We start from the raw sequence: 24,658 nt of genomic DNA, 5'->3' as shown, positions 1-24,658 counted from the left end.
TGAGCGTTGGTGCTTTCAGATCATGAAAAACAGCAGAAAAAAATGTCCCCAACAGCTCAGTAATGATGCAAACAAAAAATAGGTGCGGCGCTCTCTTCTACATAAATGAGAAAACTTAAAATGCACATTATGTGCTCAAACACAGTCACTCCATAGCTTTATAGATATTAACACAAGATTTTCTATACAGCAAAATAATTCTAATAAATACTGAATATTTTGTACCTCACAATCTTTAAGAGCAGGAAACTCTGGATAGAAAAGCAGCATTATAGTTTCATCCAGTCTCAAAGAATCTGGTCTCATATCATCACACTGACGATGTATTAAACCCTGCTGACGTGAGAGAATTTAAGGCATTTCAGTATAAAAAAATCATCTTGACATCGGTTATGACATTAGATTCTGTAAAATAGTCAATTTATCTCAACAGTAGCCTCCTCCATCTCGAGGGGTTATACCAGATCAGCTGCTAAGGCAGAAATCCAGAGTTCAAATCCAGATCCTGAAGTCCATGTTCGGTATTAAATTAGCGTTCCTGTCTCCTGCTGCGAATGGTAGCTGGATGATCCGGCTGCAACACAGTCCTGATGCCACAAGTTCTCTGCCAAACAGTTGAGGAGGGGAGCCACGTCACCCAGCCCGTCACTGACCTCCCCACCCATACGCAGCACCGGTAAACCCCATGTCTCCTGGAAGTCCCTCACATCTCTCTCTGCCACATCACAGTGCATGAAAAGGTCAAATCTGAAGGAAACATTAAGGACAACATCCATCTCTGTGTTGACCAAGCAAGAAAATATTGAAGTGATGAGGATGTTTTAGCTTCTTACTCTTTTTACATTTGATGAACATAAGAGTTACTTTCTAATATGTCTTGGACTGAAACTGCTTTAGAGAATCAACATGCAACTGAAAAGAGGATACTTGGTGCCAACCACCAATTTCGCTACACGGCTTGCACATGTCCCGGTCCACTTTGCAATCTGATTTGACAGATCATCAAAGGACGTCCTGTCAGTGAAGGAGAACAGGAAAAGCACAGAGTCCACCTGCTCCTTACAGGACTGGAAGAGACAGGGAGCAGTGACTTAATACATCTGGTCTGATGGTGATGTAGAATAATATCTTTTTGCTGTCTCACATTAGTTCATAACTCAATACAAAGTGTGATAAATGATTTATATTTTATACATACTGGGAGCAAATGGTCAAATCTACGGAGGGCGTTCTCTCCACAGTCCCACAGCTGCAGACGGAAGAAAAGCACTCTGCCGCTCTCTCTCAGCTTCACTGGCCAGTACACCACTGTCGTCTCAATACCTTTAAACAAATGGACACATTGAGCAAACGTTTGTGTGACCTGATAAACCTTTTAAATTGAAGAGTTTCAGTCAGTGGTCAGTAGTGACCTACCTGTGGTTTCATAGTGCATGTTAGGGATATTCAGGCCTGCCAGACGCGCAGCAAGAGCAGTTTTTCCGACTCCAGTCTTGCCAGAGATGAAGATCTTATAGTGAACTGTGTCCACAGCGACATTTGGAGGCATCACTGGAGACTCCAACAGGCCTAGTTATACCATTGAAATATTTACTTTTGTGTACTGCTTGTTATTTTGTACCTTAATTTACAGTCATACTTTGCACTATTGTACTATGCTTTCTGCACAGACCTACAGTTGTGTTGCTGTATCGCAGGCTAATGTCCAAAACTTTCACATTTATAAATCATTCAACCAATAAGCCCTAAGTCCAATGTCAAAATGGAGTCTGGTCTCTTAAAATTCTGAACTGGAGTATTGAATATGTTTGTTTTCTACAAGACATCATGGAAATAACGCCTGTGTAATTTTCAGGACACCCAGAATTATTTCAACTCTTTATTTCCTTTATTTTTATTTTATGTCCCTCTTGGAAAATCTCCCACAACATCTGCTCATTAAGAGTGAATCAGGCCTGTCACATGTCATTTTCTTTACACTGTAATTCAACATTTGTAAAGCTCCCCTCCTCTAGAAGTCATAATGAGAAAACCAACATCATGTCTTCAAAATGTTTAGCTAATATGTTGCTGGTCCACAAATAATAACCTGATAGCTTCACTTTAAGGAGGCCTTGGCAGTGATAGTAAAGATTTATGATAGGGGGATCCACATTCATCACCCAGCCACTGAAACACAGACAGTTCAGTTTAGGATTAAATGAAAATATATGACTCTGGTTAGGTCTATACGGTGGCAGCTGGTAACAAACCTTTACTAAGAGTAAATTTACTGACATGCTTTGTTGTATAATCTAAATCTGGTTAGACTGATTTACACATGACAGCCTACACATGACTGATATGGTGCTTTTGAAAACAGGGAAACCGTCGTAATTCAGCCAAAATGATAAGGTTTATTTGTCATACCAAAGTTTCTGCGTCTCTTCTTGTGCAGGATTTTGCTGAAATATTCTTTGCTGTCTTTACATCGATGCCAGTCAGCCACTACGACTGATCCGGGAGGAGGAACTTGTGCCATGTTGTTATCGTTAGCTTAGTTAGCTAGCTAACTAGCACCCCACTGCTAAGGTCAGTTTTTAATCAAAAAAGGCAGACTGATACAGCGATGTTAGTACGGAAATACTGCAAACAGTCCTTTTCTAGCCATAAAGGACTTTAATAAAAACTACTTTAGCCGGAATATTGCATTTTTAAGTTTCAAAGTGAAGACGCCTGACAAAAAACTTCCGTAAAGTAAAACATCACTTAGCAACCGCTAGGACGTCACGTCCTTTTCTTCTTCTCTGGTGTTTAATAGATCCATGATGCGTCCCCGCCACCAGAGGCGGTTCAGAAAGTTGCCTTCATGTGCTTGAAAAAGACGGTAATTACGGCTTTATATGGCACTGAACTGTCATGTCTGGACGGAAACAAAAAGCTTGCATGTAACAAAGTGAGTACACAGTCGTGCTGGTAACGTTTCAGTGAATTTATTGACAGAAGTTGCCGTTTCTGTGCCGTCCACAATTGTTAGCAAGTTAACAGGACCCTCATTGGATTCACATTCACCACACGTTTCAGAAGAGTATTTGTAATGTTTGGAAGGGGACTTGTCCGATAGTACATGAAGGCTGCATTGATCGATTCCTTCGCCCACCGCCAGATGTCGCTAAAGTCCAGCGTTGAGATGTCAAATACAGAGAAGAGGCATCAGGCATTAAAGGACCCTGTGTGCTCTGATAGTCAGGAACCCACTGCTGTCAATGCCCATGGTCACAGATAAGGGGTCCACATTCGCTGGAAGTTTGCATTTGTGGAAAAAAGTGTTTGTGACTTTGCCATCTTCTCCCAGCTGCAGGACAAGAGCGTATGAGAACATTAGGAAGGCAGAATTACTCGTGTGGAAAGTTAAACTTACACATAGACCTACGCACATTTCAAGCCCTATCCCTAACCCTTCTGTCCTTTTAAATCACAATTCAATAACTCACATGTTATGCCCTTACTTATGTTTACATGATCACAAAAATAGGATTTCAAACTTTGAGATGTTCTGTAATGCAGCTCCAGTTGTCCAATGGATGCAAGCCATACCTTGAGTACTTAAATGTAACTCTGTAATACTAAAATTCAAAATACTTAAAGTCTGAAGCTTAACTGAGCAGCCACACATCAGGCCTCTTTACACTTTTGCAGTTACCATAACATATTTTCTTTCCTTTCTCTCACCTTCTCAGCATGCACCTCCATCAGGTTGTTGGAGAATATGATGACAACATCCTCTGGAGAAAATTCACTCACATCGACCGTGAACTGGAAAATGTTTCCTATGACCTGGATCTTCCCAGTAGGGTATGAATGGCCTGAAACAGACATTTACAGTCTGTGAAACAATGACATGAACAACTGAGTATGTCTGTTGATTTTTGGTTGTCTGACCTGTGAATTTGTTTTCCCTGCTGGCCTTCTGAGGTTTTGAATCCTCAGAGGAAACACCCTGAACTTTCTCCATACAGGCTGAGGGGGTGGATTACCTCTCGACGTCTGTATCTACTGGACGGATCCAGCAGAGGTCATTTTCAACTAGTGACTTCTCCCTTGTGTCTGATCAAAGTGTCACTATATATGACTCTTTTATAGTCCACTGAGTGTTTGCGCCTCAGCTGCAGTGGAACATGACACGGATTGTAGATATTCAATGTGTCAGAACTGTTGTTGAACTGTTGTCGAAGGGGTACAGAATTTCTTGCCACACCCCGGAGCTGGAGCCTACGAGTCTTTGTGTTTGTGTGAGAAAGGGTGTGGAGATGTGTCTGTGAGAAGGAATAACCTATAATCATCAGGTGTGATATTGAATGAAATGCCATTCAGACCTTTAATCCCACACAGTGACAATAAAACACATTTAGGTAGGTCAAGTGTACGGCTATAGAATTAAGGGTTTGCCACAGTAAAATGCACTGTGCTGGTGAAAACTTTACAGCGGGGCAATTTAACATAGCTGAGTGACTGTGATATGATGGAGCACAGTTGTGCGTAGGTGTGACATTCTACCCCACCTTGGCAAAGGTTGATCAACTCCATCTGGAGGACAGACGTCACCAAACCAAGTTCTGTGAGACTACAGTGAGAGTTCAAATAAATGTAATGAAAAGATAAATTAAAGTCAGGAATTTGTTTCTGATTTTCACCAGGCATGGTGAAGTAAACGTCAGAAAAAAAGGCCTTTGGCAAACTACATTACAATAGTTTATTATGCTTTGAGCGTGAGGGTGTTAGGTGTGTGTGTCAGTATAGTTCATTTGTGAAGATGGTGTAAGAAGAAAGGTCATCAGTCACTTTAGAGATTTTATGATATGTCAAATGTCGGGTGAGCAAAGATGTGAAAAGTGAGCTAGAGATGTAATGAATAGGTTGTTTGTTTTCTTTGGCTCTAAATGTTTATATGTCATGTATAGTGTTTTAATCAGTGTTGTAGTACTCAAAAGTCATACTTGAGTGCTCAAATATTATTTTAATAAAAGTCACACATATGACTAGTACTCCAGTAAATGTCTTGAAGTATCTGATATGTATCTACGTCTCCAGCCTACTTAAGTTTCAGAAATAGTTTTCTGACAGTAAATGTACTTGAGTATCAAAAGTAGAGGTGAAAGTAAATTATGCTTTTATCTTAAAGGTATATTGTACACTGTGTGTCGATTGCCTGGCCAATTATCAGGTCTGACATTCAGCATTTTTCTGATTATTGAAATGTTTTTTTGTTTGTTTGTTTTATCCAATCGCTGATAAAATAGATTAATTTAAAATGTGTTACTTTGGATCTGATGCAGTATGTTATCTGCAAAGTAAAAATGTAGTGGCATAAAAAGTACAATATTTGCCTCCAAAATGTGGTGGATTGGAAGTATGAAGTAGCAGAAAATGTGAATACTCACTTACAACAAAAATACTTAAGTAGATGTACTAAGTTACATTCCATCACTGTGATCACTTCCCATGATCGTATGCTAACAAAGTACGGGACAAATCAAAATGTTGCCCAAAGTTCACAAAGACTGTGAATAAATAAACAAAAATTCAGACTATCACCAGTCAGTAAGGTTCATCCTCTGGGGTCTGTTCAAAAGTTCATGGCAATTCATCCAACAGTTGCTGAGATGTATCAGCCTGAAGCAGTTAAAAAACACATACAAAAAAGTGATTCAGTCAAAAGACAACACTGATTTTATTTAAACACAAAAATATACCACCTGGCAAACACGCGCCAGATCAGAGTTATATCTCATGTAACAAACAACATAAATACACAATAAAATAAATATTAAATAAAAAATGAACAGTTGTGTTAAGACATTATGTAAACATAGAGAGGAAAATATATGTCATACAGAGACAAACTACAAAACATAAGAATGTGTGATTCTTTGCCCTGAGTGGAATAATCTTTCCAAATTTAAAAATAAGTCTCATTGATCACAAAAATGTAGGAAAACAAACAGATTTAAGGATCCAGACACACCGGCAGGATAAACTGAGTGCTTGGAAGAAAAAGCCCTTAAACATATAGAGCATAAAATATTTCAGTCATCCAGTAAATACAAGCCAAGCACTCTAACATTGTCTCACATTTTGCACTTTTATCGCTTAACTTGTTTATGTTCGACATATACAACATTTTTACATAAAGATAAATTATTCATTTTTCTGTTCATATCATAAAGTACATAAGTGTTTTTAATCTCAGTCCTCTCTGAGTGGTTTTGGAGGGTCCTCTTCAGTCGCGCCACGCTGCCCCACAGAAAAGACAGAAAAAACCCTCAGCAGCGTAGCTCAGTTTCACCCCCCACGTCAGTCCTCCTTGTCCGTGAGTGAAATGGCTTGGTCGGTCAGTGCACTTTGATTTGGAGGAATGCTTAGATCACACTGCAAACACGCTGAGGGAGCTGGTCTCATCTTTCAGACCCAGGATGCTGTATGCTATCCTCTTCATGTGACCGGGCAACCGCACTCCAATATTCCTGATGTCTCTGAAAGGAAAAGATACATGAGACCGTTTTAGAGTGTGCTAAAAACAATATGGACTGTCTAACAGAAAGAGACCACACTGGTCTACTTGTAGAGCAGTGATCCCCAACTTGTACCACAGGAAAGATTGTCGAGTAGCTCAACTAATTCGAAAAAAATAGAAAATACACTTTGAATGGAAACCAATAAGCATATATTGGAGCTAAGACAGTTAAAAAAATAATGAATAAAAGGCTGAAAATAGTTAAAAGAACAGGTATACAAGAATAGGTAAATGGTTGACATGGTTAGCTAAATGTAATTGATAAACAATTGAAATAGTTACCTAAAAGTATGCAAAAGTGGGCTAATGGTTAAAACAGTTAGCTACAAGTAATGGATAAAAGGTTGAAATAGTTAAATCAAAGTTATCTGGCTGTAAGTAAAGGATAAATGGTTTAAATAGTAAAAGTAAAGGATAAATGGTTTAAATAGTTTGCATAGTGAAAGTAAAAGTAAAGGATAAATGGTTAAAATGTCTGCCTCCTGTCTCCCAAATGGTAATAGTGCAAATGACCAAACCGGTGTATTGACCATTAAATTGTATGAAAACTTTATATATATATAAACATATCATTAATGGTCTTAAATAACTTTACAAATGAACACATTTGGTGCGTGGCAGATGGCGCTGATGAAAGATGACTTGATGTGGCTGTGGGGGTAAATCAGACTAATAAGGCAGGGGACCACTGCTGTGGAAGTTATGGCAGCAAAGAATGAGAGGAATGACATGGGCAGAGGCGGCGTGGAGTATTTCTGCATTCACAAACTGGATAACAAATGTTCAAGCTGAGCGCTCAATACTTTCTCTGTGTTGCTACAAAATGTGGCGCGGTGCCAGATATATCAGCGCAGTGTGGCGGCGCTGCACCTGTGCCATGTGTGCACTTACTCATGCCTCAAGGCGAGCACCTGCTCCATGGTTGTGATCCCGGCGCGAGCGAAGCTTTCGTTGTACTGGCTCATTTTGATGGACTCCAGCCACTCGGGCACCGATCTGAACATGGTGCCGTCACAGCCGCTGGTGCTGGGCAGCCGGATGGACACGCTATGAGGAACATACATTTTGATTAGTCATCATTTACCGCTGCGTTATGAACACTGATTGCATGCGATTACTATTATGTGAGCATCTCTTTTGATTTTGTCACTTTTACTTCAAACTGCAATCAAAGTAATGTTCATACCGTGGGTCGAAGTCTGCGATGGGTTTCAAAGACTCTGGGCTTCGGAGCAGTTTGTCCAAAATGTTGACGATGTCCGAGAAGCGAGGTCGTTTGGCGCGGTCCTGCTGCCAACACTGGAGCATGAGCTGATAGATAGCGGATGGGGAGTCCATCGGAGCAGGAAGCCTGAAGGCCTCGTTGATAGCCTTCATGACCTGAGGAAGAGTGAAGGCAGTGCTTAGACTTAAAGTATATTTATGGCTGCAGTGACAGACAAAGAGAATGAACAGTCTGTGTTCGTATGTTGACTTAAGCAGTTAATTGGAAGAGGATGGTGGGAAACTACACTGGACTTCAGGCAACTTTCTATCACCACCTACCAGGCACAGACTCTCAGTGGTAATACACATTAAAGTTTGACCTACACAGGCCAAAACAATCCTTCATCTCAACTGTGACAGATGAAACATACCTCATGGTTGCTCATGTCCCAGTAGGGCCGTTCTCCAAATGCCATGACTTCCCACATGACGATGCCGAAGCTCCACACGTCGCTGGCTGAGGTGAATTTCCTGTATGCGATGGCCTCGGGGGCAGTCCAGCGAATGGGGATTTTACCTCCCTGACAGAAGAGAAACATCAACAAATCATATTTAATGGGTGAAGGGAGTGGGAACAGAAGGCGCTGAAAGACCAACACTTTAGATTGGGCACATGAGAGTGAAATACCATTAACAGTCTGGTCTTTATTACTAGAAAAAAATCCCACAAGAGTCGTTCTCTGTTGCTGTGCTTTTAGGCTGTGACTTACTCTTGTCGTGTAGGTGCCCTCAGCGTCATCCTCCAGCACACGCGACAGGCCAAAATCAGACACTTTGCACTCCAGGTTGCTGGTGACCAGAACGTTTCTTGCTGCCAGGTCGCGGTGGACGTAGTTCATGTCAGAGAGGTATTTCATGCCGGCAGCTATTCCACGCAGCATCCCCACGAGCTGATACGAAGGGATCTCTCCATCACGGTCCTAGAGAGGAAGAAATACAATTATTAAATACTTAATTATACCCAATTGAAACATACATTTTCTTGTTTTTGTGACAAGTTGTGGGTTTTTTTAGGGAGTTAGGAGCCTCACTATTTCTAGACCAGGAAGAGAGATTTCAAGAGGTCACACTGCCCGACCAATAAAAAGTCCCATAACTTCCATAAAAGAACACAACTTTTTCTTCTTGCACCTCCTTCTTACGGCTTTCTCTTCCTTTAATATAATCCAATACAAGGAAATACACAGATACATATATAGTTTCCAAGGAATGTAATTATTAAGGATAAAAAATATGAAGTCTGAAGCTCATTTGACCAAATACATGTACATACCTTCAGATATGTGTCGAGAGCTCCGTTCTCCATGTATTCTGTCACTATCATGATGTGCTTGTCTGAAAATTAAACAAACAGTTATGTTTATTGAAAGAAACGTACACAAGCAGTTGATGCAAATGAGTTGTGAATTATTGCTCGACTTGTCTGAGGTCATCGACTCACATTTGGTGACGACTCCCTCCAGGCGGATGATATTTGGGTGCGAGAACTGCCCCATGATGCTGGCCTCGCTCAAGAAGTCCTGCCTCTGTTTCTCCGAGTACCCCGGCTTCAGGGTCTTGATCGCTACGGCCACCTCCCCTCGCCCGGGAGTTCTCATCGTACCCCGAAACACTTCGCCAAACTCTCCTGATAAGCAGACAGACAGAAAGCGTTAGAAACAGCACTTTGAGATGTTATTAAATGGAAGGCTGATTTAAAAAAAAACACTCACCAACACCGATGACTTTTTGTTTGCTGATGGCACTCTGGTCGATTTCTGTGACAAACTTCTGGATGGCGATGTTAGGGTCCTCATACATGTGTGGATCAACGTATGTCTTCAGAGGCTTGAGCTGATCTAAAGTGGAAGTAATAACCAGAATATTAGACTACATGATAACTTAAAGAACTGTTTTATCTGTGTGCGCAGAATGGTTTTCTTACCTGTTGAAAAGTAGGGATCTTCAGGTCCTCCCCTGCCACGAGAGCTCAGTCTCCTGAGAGGAAAACATGAACAATCACTACAGGACCCAACAGAATACAGACTGGCTTTTTAGTAATTGCAGGTCAGTCTCTGAGGGCTGCATTCAATCACAGCACTGGCTATTACTGATAAACCCTCCCTGAGCTGTCATACCAGACATGCAGATAACATCTTATCGTGTCACCAACCTTTTACGCAGGAGCAGGACGGCCACCACAACAAGCAGAATAACCACCACTCCAAACACAGCTCCCATCACCATGGTGGAGTTGTTCTGGACCTGAGACTCAGCTGTAGGGAGGAAAAACATTCATTAAGTCAAGTATGTGAAATTAAAGCTTATACAAAGAGACAACTCTGTAGACTTTATGTCTGCTCGTACCTAATGGTGAAGTATGAAACTCGTGCTCCACGGTGTAGCTGCCAGGGTGGCCTTCGGGACTCATTGCTTGCACCCTGAACATGTAAGTAGTGTCTGGGGTCAGGTCGTTAATCTGGACTGAGGTTTTCTCCAAAATCAAGACTGTGTAGGTGGTCACGTCTCGCTCGCCTTCATCATCCTATGAAGGAAATTAAGTGGATTAGAATATTTGGTGATGTCTCAACAAGAAAACTCTGTGAAGATTTCACAAGACAGCCTCGACTTTGAAAGGAGGAAGGAGAGACAAAAGATCACAAAGCCGTCTGTCTTACTTACTTTTCTGCGGTACATAAGCTCATAGCGGTGATTGATGTGGGCTGGAGGCCTGCGAGACAGAGTCCAGGACAGAGACAGACTGGTGGGGCCGCGATCATCCAGATGGATCAACGTCACCTTGGGGGGATCTAACGGTCGGTGAGAGACAGAAAGCAAAATAATGGTTAGTGAGTAATCACAGTCTTTGGAAAGGACGTTTGGAAATGAAATCCTTTGGGACTCGGTGGGTCAGACTGAATTCTTCTTTGTGTAGTAACAGTTTCTTTTTGTACAATGGATTTTTCTGACATGTAAAATGTTTTTGTCACTCTTCTTGGTGACTGTCTGTGACAGCACAAAGAAATATACTTCACATATTTTTATCACCTTCATAGTTCCTGACTTCCTCTAATTTTCTGAGAATTTATTAAACATAATTTTTAACAGATGACGTGTTTCAAACATCCGCTAAAGACGATAACAAATTACTCCTGTTAGGGGACTTAGAGACTGCAGCTGTAAAACATCATTAAATATAATGTTATTGTTATAAGCTCTGTACATTTTTAACAGCACTAAACATCCAAAATCCCACATGGGTGTGTTTGGATTTGTGTTTTATAACGGTTTTGGAGTCAAACCTCTCTGGGGTTTCATTTCAATTAATAATGTTACTATAGAGAATAACATAATGTACAGTGATTACCCTTTTGGCAGACAAAAGCAATTTGTTAACGGATAGCTTATACAACATATGAAACAGTAGAATAACAAAGTTTTATCATCATTTCTTTCTTCAACACATGTGGTTCAGCTTGTGGCGAAGGGAAGAGTCACCACTTAAATACTTTTCTACTTATTGGGTTTTATTAAATCACTGATAAGTAATGAAAGGCTGAATGGCTTCAAACGGTCCAGTTATTCTTTTATAAAGAGGATTTCTTTGTTTATTTCTTTCTTTGTTATTTTAAACATCAGTATCGTTCCAGAATTTCCTTATCGTTGCTTCTCTGGATTTAATTTGATATCATTTTTCCTCTTTGAACAGACCACAAGGTTAAATCAAAGCAAAACTTTTATATGTGATCGAGCTCACCTGTGTAGTCAAGAGCGGTGGTGATGGCCGCAGCCGGCCTCTCAGTACCGAACTGGGACACGCCGCTGTGAGCCTCCACGGTGAACGTATAGTTGAGATGAGAATCCAGGTCAGTCACAACCACCGTGGGCTCCTCCAGGTCAGTAGGACCCGGCTCGAAACGGATCTTCTCGCCACAGGGGACGCACAAGGCCCCGTCGCAGAGCTCGCACACCACGCTGTAGGTGAGATCACTGCGACCCCCGGTCACCATCGGTGGGCTCCAGGACAGCTGCATTCTGCCTTCTGCTGACAGGGTGGTGGAGCTCAGGTCACGAGGGGCACTGGGTGGAGCTTTGGGAGGAAGTAGGTGACAAGGAAGAGTTAGCCTGATCTCCTGACCTGCCTCTAAAGCGCTAAAAGATTTTGTAACAGACAGTGAGTGGTTACCAGAGCAGGGTGATGTTGGAGGGTCTGAGGGGGAGCGGAAGAAACCTTCCTCACATTGACACTCAGTGGCACCGGCTGCTGAGGGCTTGGTGTTATCAGGACAAACCTGACAAAACTTGCTGGACACAGATGGCTTAAAGTAGCCTGGTTTGCACGCTGTGTGAGATAAAGAAGGTGTGTGTGTTAGTTTAAGCATGTCATAAAGAAGTAACTGTGAAACAGACAAACACAGGAAGGAATGAATGATCAAAATGCAAACAATGAAGCTGTCTCTGTAATACCAGCTCCTTCCACCTGACAGGAAGCATTTGTTGTGAGTAACCTATAATCACAGACTCTTTGTGTGCAGAGGAATGAGCAGGGATTTCCCTGACGATGTGCCTCCACTCGCCTTTTTCGCCTGGAGGCCTAATCTCAGGTCGCAATGCCAGTGTCAACCGGATGACTGCAGAGCATTAAATCCATCAGGTGATCTGATCTGTGAACTCCCTGTTCTTATTCTCTGGCAGATAATATTTATGTTTTTGCCAAAGGAAGTGGCACCTTGGAAACTGGTAGTGATGGACATTTCTGCGCACAGATAAAAAGCCTTCCAGGGCACGGGAGGTTAATGAACGTGCAGAGTGGACAGAAACCAGGACGCAAGAGTTGCAATTCAGTCTGAACACTGCTGTTTCCTCCCTTTCTTCCTTCCTTCCTTCCCCTAACCCCTGACACCGGTTGCAAATTACAGCATCCGAGGTTGAACAGTTAAGAGGACGAGAGAATCAGGAAAGAGGAAAAGCTGCTGGAGAGGATTTCAGTGTGTTTGTGGAAACAGATGCACATACTGTCTGGGGTGATCTAGCAAAAAAAACTTTAAAAGAATGGATCTTAGGAAAAATCTCCTCTCTCTGCTTTCATTCTGGAGGCGCCTTTCATCTGGCCCCTGTGTTGGTGGCCGTGAGAAGAGGTCGAGTGAACCCTGGATTGAAGACGTGCTCGCGTTACTTCACCACAAAGGCAGAAGGACCTTTGCACTCCAAGTATTGCCGCGGCGGAGGAGAAGGAGCAGGTTGGATTTGAGTAGGAGGGATGGAGATGAATAGATTGAAGAGAAGGGGGGGATGGGGGCAAAGGTCTGGAGCACCAACAGAAGTTCTCTCTGGGGAGTCAGTTGGCCAAAGGGGGGGTGTAGCTGTGGTCTTTTCGCACAAGAAAAGGGGGCCAGCCCATTTCATCTTGAGCCGGGGCAGCAGGACCTCTGTCACGTACCAAAGAAACTCCAGCCCCATTCATCTATTGTCTCTGAGATTGGACAGAGTGGTGCCATAAATATGTTGCGGTACTCATTATGCAGCTCGCAAATGGCGGCATGTGTGCAATGCATGAATACAAACACTGTTAATGCAAAGTTTGGATTTAAACGATTGCTTATTTACTCATATTTTACTGGAAACTTATTCATCTTGAAATATTACTTTGATTTGATGCAAAACGTTCAATCAACTAACTTTTATTCCCACTGTTCGATTGGAAATTGTCCTCCCGATTGTCCCACGCTCCTTTCTGACTACAACACACACGTGAAAAGGACTTCAGTTCCGCACCGGTGCATCTGTTAATTGAATCTGTTTTTTGCTCTTTGTGTCGGCCCATTGTTCTAATGAGTGGGAACACGGATTAGGGAGCTCGTTGCGTGTGTTAACAACCGGATGAAAGAGCAAAGGGAGGCAAAGCGGGGGCATGTCATTGGCTAACAGCTGTCCTGTTGCTCTACTAATCCTCTTGACTAAATTACACTCCACACCTAACTAAGCAGCCACGAAACTAACCACCCTCATACACCAACTGTCGACTCACTCCCCACCCTGTGTCTCCGACCAAGGACAACCTGCTTATTTGTGTCAGTCAGCATTCCTCCTCATCTCACTTTACTTCCTTTTCCCACAACAGTTGGGCTCTTCACTGGAATCCACATGAGCCTCTGAGGATATCACTTTCTCTAGTAAAATTGGAGTTAGGGAGCTGGCCGAGACAAACGACGACATAATCATGTTTTAACTTACGTAATAAAACATGTTTCCTGAATCATAACTATCAGGTCATCCTCCAGACTTTGGAATCACAGTTTTTCCACATCATAAATATTTCCTGTCTTCCTCTGCCGGCTTCCTTTTCAGGTGCTCAGCTCAGAGTCCGCCTGCGGTGTCAAGAGCCTCAAAGACCGAAACATTCCTCTGCCTCAACTTCCTCCCCGCCTCGCTCTCTTATTCTGTCCTCATTTTTACAACCACAGTACGTGATTCACTCTTTGAAGTTCAGTACTTATCTTTAAACGGTATTTAGGGGCTGCAACTAACCATTATTGTCATTAACTATTAATCTGGCTATCAACTATGGACTAATCAATCATTCGTTTGGTCTTTATACTGACACAAAAAAGTGAGAAATGTCTTGACTTGTCTGACAGTCCAAAGATATTCAGTTAAGAGTGATAAAAACACTGAAAAGTAGTAAATCCTTCATTTTCTGGTAGAAATACAGCATTAGACAATGACTCAATTATCAAAACAGTTGATTCATTTCCTTTTAACCAGCTAATCTCTCAATCCTTCCAGATAGTGAGTATGATCAGTCTCACTTTACAGGAGGAAGAGACCAAACTCTGCCAGTCAAGGTGACTCGGACCATCAGGAGTCATAAACCGCAAGCCTGACTCAGTCTAACCTCTGATAGGCGTGTCGGCACCATCCCTGTAATCTGTGGTTCCTGTCGCCTTAGCAACTGTCGCACAACAAATACTTGCGAGCAGAGGACGCACCGCTCAGGTAGTCATCCTGACACATTCACACGGCCCTTCCTTCAGTCAATCAGTGCTGGAGGTGACGCCAGGGCGAAAGAATTCCTTTCAGAAAGCCCCGCACCATACTGTGCCCTTCCTCCCCTCCTTCCTCTTCTCTCTATACCCTCTCCTTCCTCCCACGTTTCCTCCAGACAGTTAAACACACCACACCCCAGAATGCCAGAACGTCCACACAAACAGTGGGAGCAAATACAGTAGGAACACCACAGTTATGCCTTTGACTGCGCACATCTGTTTGTTACGTGTGTATGTACTAACAGGTCTTTCTCGAGGGCAGAGCATACTGTAAAGTTTTTGCATACTTAACCTTAGCCAGGGTGTCACTCATATTAATAGACACCAGTATGTTCCCAGATTTCTTTCAGTCTTTCTTTTTGTGCGTTTTTGTTTTTGAGAGCTACCTTCCTGTAAATATCTGAATGTTTGAAAAGTATCGTGTCCTCTTAAAGAAGAACTTTCCCCCTGTTTCATACTACATACTAAAACTTAAAGTATGTGAGTGATACACATGAATCTTTTCTACATTTTTGCACACATACAAGAAGTTAATATACTTTACTCTTTTGAATTAACTATTAATTATAGAAGATGTGTGCTGGAAAACATCAATGATACAGTGAAGCCTCATAAAAAGAAAGTAAAAGTTTTACTGAAGATTTTTCTTTTAGCTCTTTTCCAGCTTATCAAATTTAGTTCACATACTGTCATCTTTGAGTATACGTTTTTGTAAAATTACAATCCAATGTTAATATTCAACAAACTGTGGTAGGAATTTGGAAACATCTTCTTGTACAGTACTTTATCACCTCCAGCCATGAAACAGGAGCCTCAGCCCAGCTCCTGAGAGAAAAGCGGTGGAAAGAATGTGCTATTGCCCAACAGGTACAGAGATGAGGCATTAATGCAAGGCTGTCGAAATGTCGTCTGTGATTCTGATCTTCGTCACATGGAGCAATCTGTGGTTACCTTAGAATCTAAACCAAACAAACAGGTTATAAATCCCATCCTAAATCCTCCTGTACCTGGCCGACTACAGGACAGATATGGAGTGTGTGTCTGTGATAGATTTTCAGAGCAAACCAGACACAATTAACATTCCTCTGAGCTCATTCCTCAGTAGTTGCCAAAGTAGTGGTTGGAGGTGTTTCATTTACTATAACTCACATGGCAACACAAACATGTCTCAGTTGAGTGCATGCGTGGCGTATTTCTGGCTGTGCTTACCTTGGCAGGACTCCCCGGTGGTTTCGTAGCCTGCCAGACACTGACACTGGCCCACAGGAACCACCCATTCACCCTCAGCTGTGCAGTAGATGCGTGGGGTGGCCTGACTCACGGCGTTCTTCACACAGGCTCCCTCCACCTCCCTGAGAGCATCCGCCACGGTCTCCGGGAAGGCCGCCAAGCTCTGCACAGTGGACGGGCAGGTCTTGTAGTAGACTTTGACAGAGAGCAGTGCCACACAAGCGCCCATGTCCTGAAAAGCAAGGTAGAAGCCCTTTCTAGACAGAGGCCCCACGGTCCTTGTCTCCATGTTGACCTTCAGCACACGACCCCGCGTGACCTCATCAGGAGCGATGGTGGCCACTTTGCGGAACTGGCCTTTACGGAAGTTGGTTCCCACGTCGGCGTCAGCCTCTGAGAGGTAAAGGTTGAAGGTTTCTTTGCAGGCGACAGAAGCGCCTTCAAAAGTGTTGCAGTCTCGCACGATAAAGCGGAGCTCCACAGAGACTCGCGTGGTCCCCGGGCGCCGCTGGATGAACGTTGTGCGGACCCAGTTGTCCTGTTCAGTAGAGTCTATGTTACAAACACTGTAGGTGTAATAAAGTGAGCCGTTCACCACCGTCTGGACTATCTCCCACTGTAGAACAGAAAGAGATAAATAGAGAGGACGGTGATTAATTTAAGGGGCAACAGTCACTCTTACCAGGCTACAATAATGAAAGGAGAAAAGGCTTTTTTTTTTCAGGGGATAAGTACAGGGTCGAGAGGCTTTGTTCCTGCCGAAAACCAGTTTTACTGATGAGACACCTCTTCTTTCATGCTGAGTGAGAAGCTCATAAAGTGCAGGAGTGAGCTGGAGTTTTTTTCCACAAATTAAGATTATTGGCCTGGACATGTGTGGTGCTTACACATCGTGTGTGGTTTTCCACTCACACACTGGGGTGGCATGTGTGTGAGACACATAAATCCAGCAAATACTACTGTAGAATACCAACTAAGATTTATGGCAGTTAAACGAGCTTTATAAGCGCAGCGTAAAGGCATTGGAGCAAAATTGGCAGCAATTAAGAGTTTTTAAGAGAGGGAAGCGATGACGAGTAGAAAGATTAAAAGCCTCCATTTAACACTGAAAAAGTAACACCTCATATGTTAGCAGTTCTGGTGTGTTTCAGGGAATAAATCAACGATTACCTGTATATTACAAGGCAAAATAACTAGGTTTCTTTCCACTATTTCCCAAAAAACTTAACTGGTACCATTAGAGCAGCACTTTATGAGGCATCTATAGATCATTTAGGTCATTCCTTTACACTTTTCTCAATATTAAATACTGGATTTCTTGCAATTTCTTGTAATTAACCATCCAACTTCTGTTATCTGCTCATACAGCTTATACTGCATTTAGAAGATAAACTGTTCAAATGTGTTATCTGAAGCCAAGCCTGCCTTGTACAAATTTAAATACACTTAACAAGCGTGAGAACGTTGTATCAGTTTGATGGAGAAGGGGAAATCCTAGCCGATAAAACGAGAATCTTTAGATCTTTGAGAACAGCCACCCGAGAATTGTAGGCTAAAAACTGGAAGTGGCCATGTCCTGTTGCTTTTTTTAGATGGAAAGCCACTGAACTATACATAGAGGGATGGTTTCTACACACATGGACCAGTCTTTCTGTCTCTTTTACTTATGTCTTACCACAACTAGATCATCTTCCTTTTGTCCTCTCTGACTTCAGCAAGCAATCACGACAGAAAAAGTCTTAAAAATTAGTTTTATGGTTTAGTGAAGGAATGAAAACTATCTCCCATAATTTTTTTAAAAATGCGCCTCGGTACAGTAAATTTAAATGTAGGTCAAACCTTGACATTTTAATGGCATTCATATGACTTTTTATGAAGGGAAAGCGTTAAAACAAGACTAACTGTGCTCTGCCAAACCTCATCGAGCTGCCAGTCATTCCATCTCACCCAGAGAGCTTTTTTAGTGGACTGAATGAGCAGGAAGAGGCCTCTGTTGTTGTTATTACAACATAAAATTCTTTCACCAACTTATCTACAGCTGCCTTTTGTTGTGTTACATGGAGAAAGACGGCTCCGGGGCTTCAACCTGAAGTCTTAAAAATGCCTGTCGAGGTATAAATACTCACTCCGTTCTCATATGGCAACGTCAACCAGCCCAACTCTGATCCTGAAGTGCTCATATCCAGCAAAACTTCTACAGAGACAAACAGAAACACACATGACTTAACGTTACAACAAGCACAGCACATGTAATGACACCTGATGCATCAAAAAAATGTATAACCTATGTAATACAATAACTATTTAGCTATAAAAGAAAGACAGAAGGTGTTTTACTATTGTTTTTGTGTGTAATAGCTGTTAAATAATTGGAAATGACTATGATTTGACTGCGCAATTAAATCCACTGCCTTGATCTCTGGGGCCACCAGCTTTATGGGGGGCACATGCCATGCTTTGACGTTTTAATCAGGCATGTCGGTCTGATTCAGGACTTCATTGACCGTGTCCTCCAGATCCAGGATACAGCACTAATAATGTCTGAGAAAGGCGTGGGCAGTTAAATGACCATGACGAGAGAAATACATGAATCTACACCACGGGTGATTCAAAAAAGCTGACATGTTGAGACATCTCACAGGTGCCACTTAAAGCCAGGACCGATTAATTCATTAAAAAAAAAAAAAAAGGACAGGTTTGTGTTGAAAATAGACATAATAGAAGTGAATATATTTTTTTTAAGGATTTAAAGTATTATAAAGTGTTTAGAGAAGGTTTAAATAGAAGAGTAAATGGATTTCACAGACATTCATCACACGAGATCATCTGAAACTGACTTTAAAACAAAACAGAACAAAGACCAACAGCCTACATGAAGTATTTTAACTCGACAGTGAAACAAAAACAAAGAAATAATAATTAGAAACGTAGTTAAAACCGAAAGCAGGCTGTTTAAATTCCGACCTCTTGACTCATGAGGTGCGGTGAAGCTAGGCGACACTTTTATTTCGTGAAAGAAAAAAGTACTTACGTTCTTTCGACTGAAGGCTGGCAAAAACTTGGTTAATAAATAAAAACAAAAACAAGTTGACCCGACGGAGCTCCATGGTTTCACACAACTTTTCCTTTTAATTTAAAGAAAGTCGTGGTTTTATATCCAAGCGTCTCTCCGGACTCCTCCGTCTGTCCCACTGGCTCCACTTCTCCCAATACTCCGACCGGCTGAGTGAGCACGAGCCCGCACACCATTGACAAACAGGTGGCGTCATAGCCCCGCCCCGCCCGCTGTGGAATGTTGGAGTTATCCATATATGGTAGAGAGGGGGCGGGGCCAGAACTGCTGGACCGCACCTGTTTCATTGAGAAATATGTTCATAAACTCATTCACTGTCATTGTACTGACGTTATCAGTGTTTGTGTAATAAATAAATCGACATAACATCCTGCCCTAAAATATCATATCAGTATTTGTATATTTACACACTGATGAATGTAACTAAGTACATTTACTCAAATACCGAACTCATTTTGAAGCACTTGTACTTTACTTTAGCATTTCCATTTTCTGCTGCTGTATACTTCCACTAACTTTACAGTACTTGAGTAAATTTACTTAGTTATATTCCATTACTGTGTATAAGGGCTACATACGTATAAATGTGTACAAAATTTACTTTTACTTGTACTTCTGATACTTAACTACATCAGATATATATATATATTTGCATTTTAAAATACACACAATGCTTTAACATGTATGTATGATCAGTCATCACTGTCAACTACCAAGAAATGGAAATATTCTATGAAAGTACAAGTATTTCAAATCCATCTACAGGCTACATTTCTAAAGAAATACAGTAAAGTAAAATAAAATGCAACTAATAAAATTGTACCTACTCTATTTTAGTAAACATATTGGATTATTGCCCACCATTAATAATCAATATAGTAGTTCAAAATTTGGTAGTAATGACAATATTAAGACAAATATTAATCATATCCAATATGGTTTTCTCAAGGTGAAGAAAGATATTAATATTTTTCACTTGTGCTCTGTGCTATTGTTTCACATATACTTTTGTGTATTAGATTTTTCTTTTTTGATGCATGTGCTCATGGACCTACCTACAAGAAAAATGTGAAAACATTGAATAAACTGAATTGCATTATTAAAGAATGAGCTTTAAGCAATAAAAACACAGTAAGTTTTATCTAAAATGAAGAGTTTCAGTTTTAATTTCAATTGTCCTGTACTGTCGCTTTGGTGGCCCGTCTTGCACATGGCATGGGAATTTAATTTAAGATGGAGCACCGAGCTACCATAGCACGGATGTAAACAATCATTCTAGTCCTCTTCAGGCACACTTGCACTTGGTGTTTAAATATACATTCAGAAAACCTTCTTGGATGTTTTATCTGTGCTGGAAACGCTTTTTACTGGTTGCAAATGCTTCAAACAATGAATGTCAGTAATACAGTTCAAATATGTTTGGACTGAAAGAGTGTTTAAGTTGGACAATCTTTTTTGACCGTCCTCCAAGTAATTGCCTGAATCCTCCACAACTCGTCCAGGACTTGTCTTTCCCACGACTGGTAAAGGAGGGGTCAAGTGGGGGGGGGTGGTCTAGTATGAATATATGACTACTAATGAGACGGTCCTCATAAAGAACCTTACAATTTGGGTATGAATATGTGACCACAAAGAAGATCTGACAATAGCATCACCTAGCAACTCTTATCTGGAGGAATTTCAGAGTCAAGTCTTCTCTGTGAAGCGCCGTGTACTTGGAAAAGAAGAGTCCCCTCGATCTGAGAGCCAAACACAGACAAAGACCCCCCCAAAAACTCAAGTGAAGAGGCGGACATTGTCTTGTCCAACGTTACCATACACGGACATTAATCATACAACAGACAGAATGAAAGATGTTGGTGAAATAATAGATTAACAAGTTAAGTGTGGGTTGAATTATGGCTTCCTGACCTCCAAATGACAACCAGTTCTATTGCTTACAAACGCAAATTGTTGTTTAACATGATAAGTATCGTTCCAGTAGGACATTTACACCCTGAACGGTACAGAGAAATTATAATCAGAGGAGAAAGATTCATTGTCTGATTTTTTTATGCCTTAACAAAAAAACTCTCTTTGTTTCACGACTGTATGAACTGAATAAACAAACTGACCTTAAAGGGCAACACAATTTCATACTGTTTTATTTTGTTTATATGTGGCGGACCCTGCCACCTTTCTAGCTTTAAAAAATAGTTCTGGGGACCTTATTTTCCTCTGAGAACAGCTTGTTTATTCAGTAATGGAAAAAATAAATATTTAAGTTTGTATTATTACCTCGTTGATATTGTAAATATTAAAATTCTGACTTTACATTTCTTCTCCAAAATTACATAGTGCCCCTTTAAGAAGAGAAGAAGAAAACAGGTTCATTCTTATTAAATCAAAGCAATTTTATATATATTCTTAACAAGATTTCATCTGTGTTTTTATTATATTAACTGATGAACTTTGGGCTCTCTGTTTCTTTAAATGGTGACACAACTATCAAGTGAGAAAAAAGTTGTTTTTCATCTACTATTTGTCTTCCACCAATATTTGCCTTTCATTGTTCAAATATCAGTTGTTTCTAGTCTCTTTAACCAAGTTTTATGTCTCTCCTGAGGGAAAAAAAGGAAGTTGAGTTTTACTTTTCAATCCCACAGAGAAGTGACACCACGCTCAAAGATCCAGATATCCCTCACTTTCAAATGAGCCGACACACTCTGTTTTGAGCGTGAACTGCCTTTTGAGGGGAAACTTCCATCTTAAGCACTCGAGCAGCTCTTTCTCTCCTCTCTTTAAGGGTTTTCATACACGCTGAGGTACGCTAAGGTGTTATTTTCGAGTGCGTTAATGCCAAGACTCTGAGAAGTGGTTTCTGTTGTCAACCAGTTCTCGAACGTGTCAAAGGTTAACACCCTCTCTAACACACAAGTATGCAAATGCTTTCATTACAATACAGGCTTCTTTTTATTCATCTAACAGAGGATGCATGCTGCCTGAGAGCAGACTGCGGCCTCACAGCGCTGAGCCCTCCGGGTGCCCAAACGCCAACCCCCCTTGCTAGGCTTCTGAGGGTGATGACAACACAAAAGTACTTCACACTGGGGGCTGGGCCTGAATTTGATGGGTCAGTGAACAGCAGCCGAGGCAGCAATGCCATGTCATTCAGACCCTGCTCCCCTCACACCCCCTCTTTCCTTACACTTCTCGTGGTATCAGCAAACAGAGTTGTGGAACACTATTGAAAGCACCGGGGAGTTTTTGTGGACTGCCAACATGAAATGCGCCTACTGTTTTCCACCATTCCTCCATCTCAGTGAGGGCCCCCAAAACCCTCGTTAAGAAGTGATGTATTCTCGCCTTTGTTTGTCTGTTTCGATGACTACAGATTAACCATCAATGGTTGAAGAAGTACTCAGATTATTTACTTAAGGAAAATAGTCAGAAACAAGAACCACAACCTATACCAAACAATCCATTACAGGGTAAAAGTCCTGCATTCAAAATGTCACTTACTAACATTTACTTAAAGAATCAAAAGTAAATGTTGTCATTATACAGAAAAGACTCGTCAGTGTTATATTTTTATATTAATTGATCGTTATTACCGCCACTAAAGAGGTTATGTTCTCACCCGTGTTCGTTTGGTTGGTTGGTTTGCAGGATTTTACCAAAAATACTGAACGGGTTTCTACAAAACTTGGACAGAGGATGGGTCTCAGCCCAGAATAGACCCATTTACTTTTAGTGCCGACCCAGGTAAAGAGACAAATCCAGGAATTTCTTTCTCATTTTCTTTAACGTTGCAAGATAGGGCATTTTGTAACATGTTTGTTAATTTCTCAGGGATTTATGCATGGATCTTGATGATAAAATCAAAAATCAGATGTATTGAGGTGGCTGGGATCTATGATCAAAATACATACAGTATTTGTGTTGATATTGGACTACGCTTTCACCTTGGCGGAGGTATGCACTCGTAGAGATGGTCCAATACTGGAGTTTTGGGGCAAGTTCTGATACAGACATTAAGGAATAAAAAATAACAACATTGATATACAATGGCCAATATTCTGCTGTTTTTCAAATCTGAACTCTTTTTCTGCATTATGTTCTGTACAAAAAGAGTTTTCATATATTTCAACATGCTTTCACTACACAGTTTGTTCTGCCACTGAGCACACAGTCACCCTGGAAAAGGAAGTTCATCCGTTTCTATTTCAGAGAAAATGATTGAATAAACACGTCCTGTCCTGTGTTGTTGTTGTTTGTGACTGAGGAAAACAGAAACAGTCCAGTTGTCTTTGCAACAGTGGCGGTATGTATCACCACTGCTAACAGTCAATATGTATGTTTAGTATTTATTACTGGTGCTGGTTAATTATTTACCTACATCGTTTTAATCACATTGCTTTTTTATATTATCAAACAAGAGAGTTAGAATTAGCTGTTTCATCTAATATTTATTATAATAGAAATTACAGCACAGGAGAACTATTAATTGATAACCATGTATTTCTAACAGTGCCAACTTCCCATGAGATAAGAAAAGCAGTCCAGGTGACTTGGCTTGGTCCTGAGTCAGAAGCCTGGATCAAACCATGGGAGACATTGTATTTTTGAGATAATACTAAGGTTTTTTATGAGCCAATGCGGTAGGAATTTTCCACCCACACACAAGTGTGTAATCCTTGAACTTATCTGATAATATAAAAATCACACAAGACAAGGGCTGTACTTCACAGAGTAAAGAAAACAATCAGACATGACGACAAAGACAGGAGATATCTCACAACAACCACAGCATTGTTCAGTTCGGTACTGTAGTTTTCTTTGCATAATGTGATACCGTGTACTAATAAGTCTTACACATATGAACCACAACAGAAAGTATGATACAAGTTGAGTCCTTCACTGAGACTGAATAGAAACCACAAGACCACACGTTGTAAAATATCTACCAACAGAAGTGTGCTGTGATAAAAAACCAAACACAATCTCAACCCACCACCCTTTTATGTTCCTCACTAACGGAATGAAAATTGTGGAAGCTTCTTCATTCTGTGCCCTATTGTCTGGACTGAAAGGCATGTATGTGAATTGTTTTTTCCTCCCTGCCAACTCTTTTCAAAAGCTCCACATGCCATCTCTGCAAACACTACCTCTCTTAACTGGAATTCAGGGCGGGTGTCTGTTGTCTATGTGGGCTGTGCTGTGTGCGGCGTAGCGTCGAGAAACAAAAGGGAAGAACACGCTTCGACAAGTCTTCGTCTTATGAAGAGAAGAAATGTGAGAATGTGGTTTAAAAACACAGAGCGTTACTCATACACTACATGGGAAAAGTCTATTTGTGTCTTCGCCCTGATCAGTCATCGCTGCCTGGGTTGGGACTGACCTCATGCATCAAAGACTGCAGGCACAGACAGATATTTTAGCAGGTATCTCAAGAAAGATATCTGGCAGAGCTTCTCATCTTTGAAATACAAAACCACCACTAAGTACCTTTGAAGTCACACATGAAATAAC

At 41.2% G+C, this 24,658-nt stretch overlaps 3 protein-coding genes across 3 annotated transcripts; all 3 read right to left on the bottom strand.

The window, feature by feature from the left end:
• Window positions 1-140: 140 nt before the first annotated feature.
• Window positions 141-2,772, bottom strand: cplane2 (ciliogenesis and planar polarity effector 2). The gene is made up of 5 exons (XM_084348977.1): window positions 2,410-2,772; window positions 1,417-1,569; window positions 1,199-1,323; window positions 928-1,067; window positions 141-747 (listed from the first exon to the last, which is right to left on the bottom strand). The coding sequence occupies exons 1-5, from the start codon at window positions 2,519-2,521 to the stop codon at window positions 525-527; spliced, it is 753 nt and encodes a 250-aa protein (XP_084205103.1). The 5' UTR covers window positions 2,522-2,772; the 3' UTR covers window positions 141-524.
• A 237-nt stretch (window positions 2,773-3,009) lies between these two features.
• On the bottom strand, window positions 3,010-3,994 carry LOC311254223 (heat shock protein beta-7-like; the record flags this gene model as incomplete). Its single annotated transcript, XM_084347863.1, has 3 exons — window positions 3,010-3,334; window positions 3,712-3,845; window positions 3,922-3,994. 3 exons carry the CDS (start codon window positions 3,992-3,994, stop codon window positions 3,200-3,202), a joined length of 342 nt encoding a protein of 113 aa, XP_084203989.1. The 3' UTR covers window positions 3,010-3,199.
• A 1,699-nt stretch (window positions 3,995-5,693) lies between these two features.
• On the bottom strand, window positions 5,694-19,280 carry epha2a (eph receptor A2 a). Its single transcript, XM_084348881.1, has 17 exons — window positions 19,106-19,280; window positions 18,201-18,268; window positions 16,054-16,690; window positions 11,985-12,140; window positions 11,556-11,888; window positions 10,481-10,608; window positions 10,166-10,343; window positions 9,972-10,074; window positions 9,744-9,796; window positions 9,532-9,657; window positions 9,261-9,446; window positions 9,093-9,154; window positions 8,530-8,739; window positions 8,191-8,340; window positions 7,740-7,933; window positions 7,445-7,600; window positions 5,694-6,512 (listed from the first exon to the last, which is right to left on the bottom strand). Exons 1-17 carry the CDS (start codon window positions 19,179-19,181, stop codon window positions 6,404-6,406), a joined length of 2,925 nt encoding a protein of 974 aa, XP_084205007.1. The 5' UTR covers window positions 19,182-19,280; the 3' UTR covers window positions 5,694-6,403.
• Between the last annotated feature and the right edge of the window lie 5,378 nt (window positions 19,281-24,658).

Source organism: Pagrus pagrus (assembly GCF_965226575.1).
Source record: "Pagrus pagrus genome assembly, chromosome: 3".
Lineage (NCBI taxonomy): Eukaryota > Metazoa > Chordata > Actinopteri > Spariformes > Sparidae > Pagrus > Pagrus pagrus.
The sequence above is the reverse complement of the archived record's forward strand: the minus strand, read 5'-3'. Positions and strand labels throughout refer to the sequence as shown.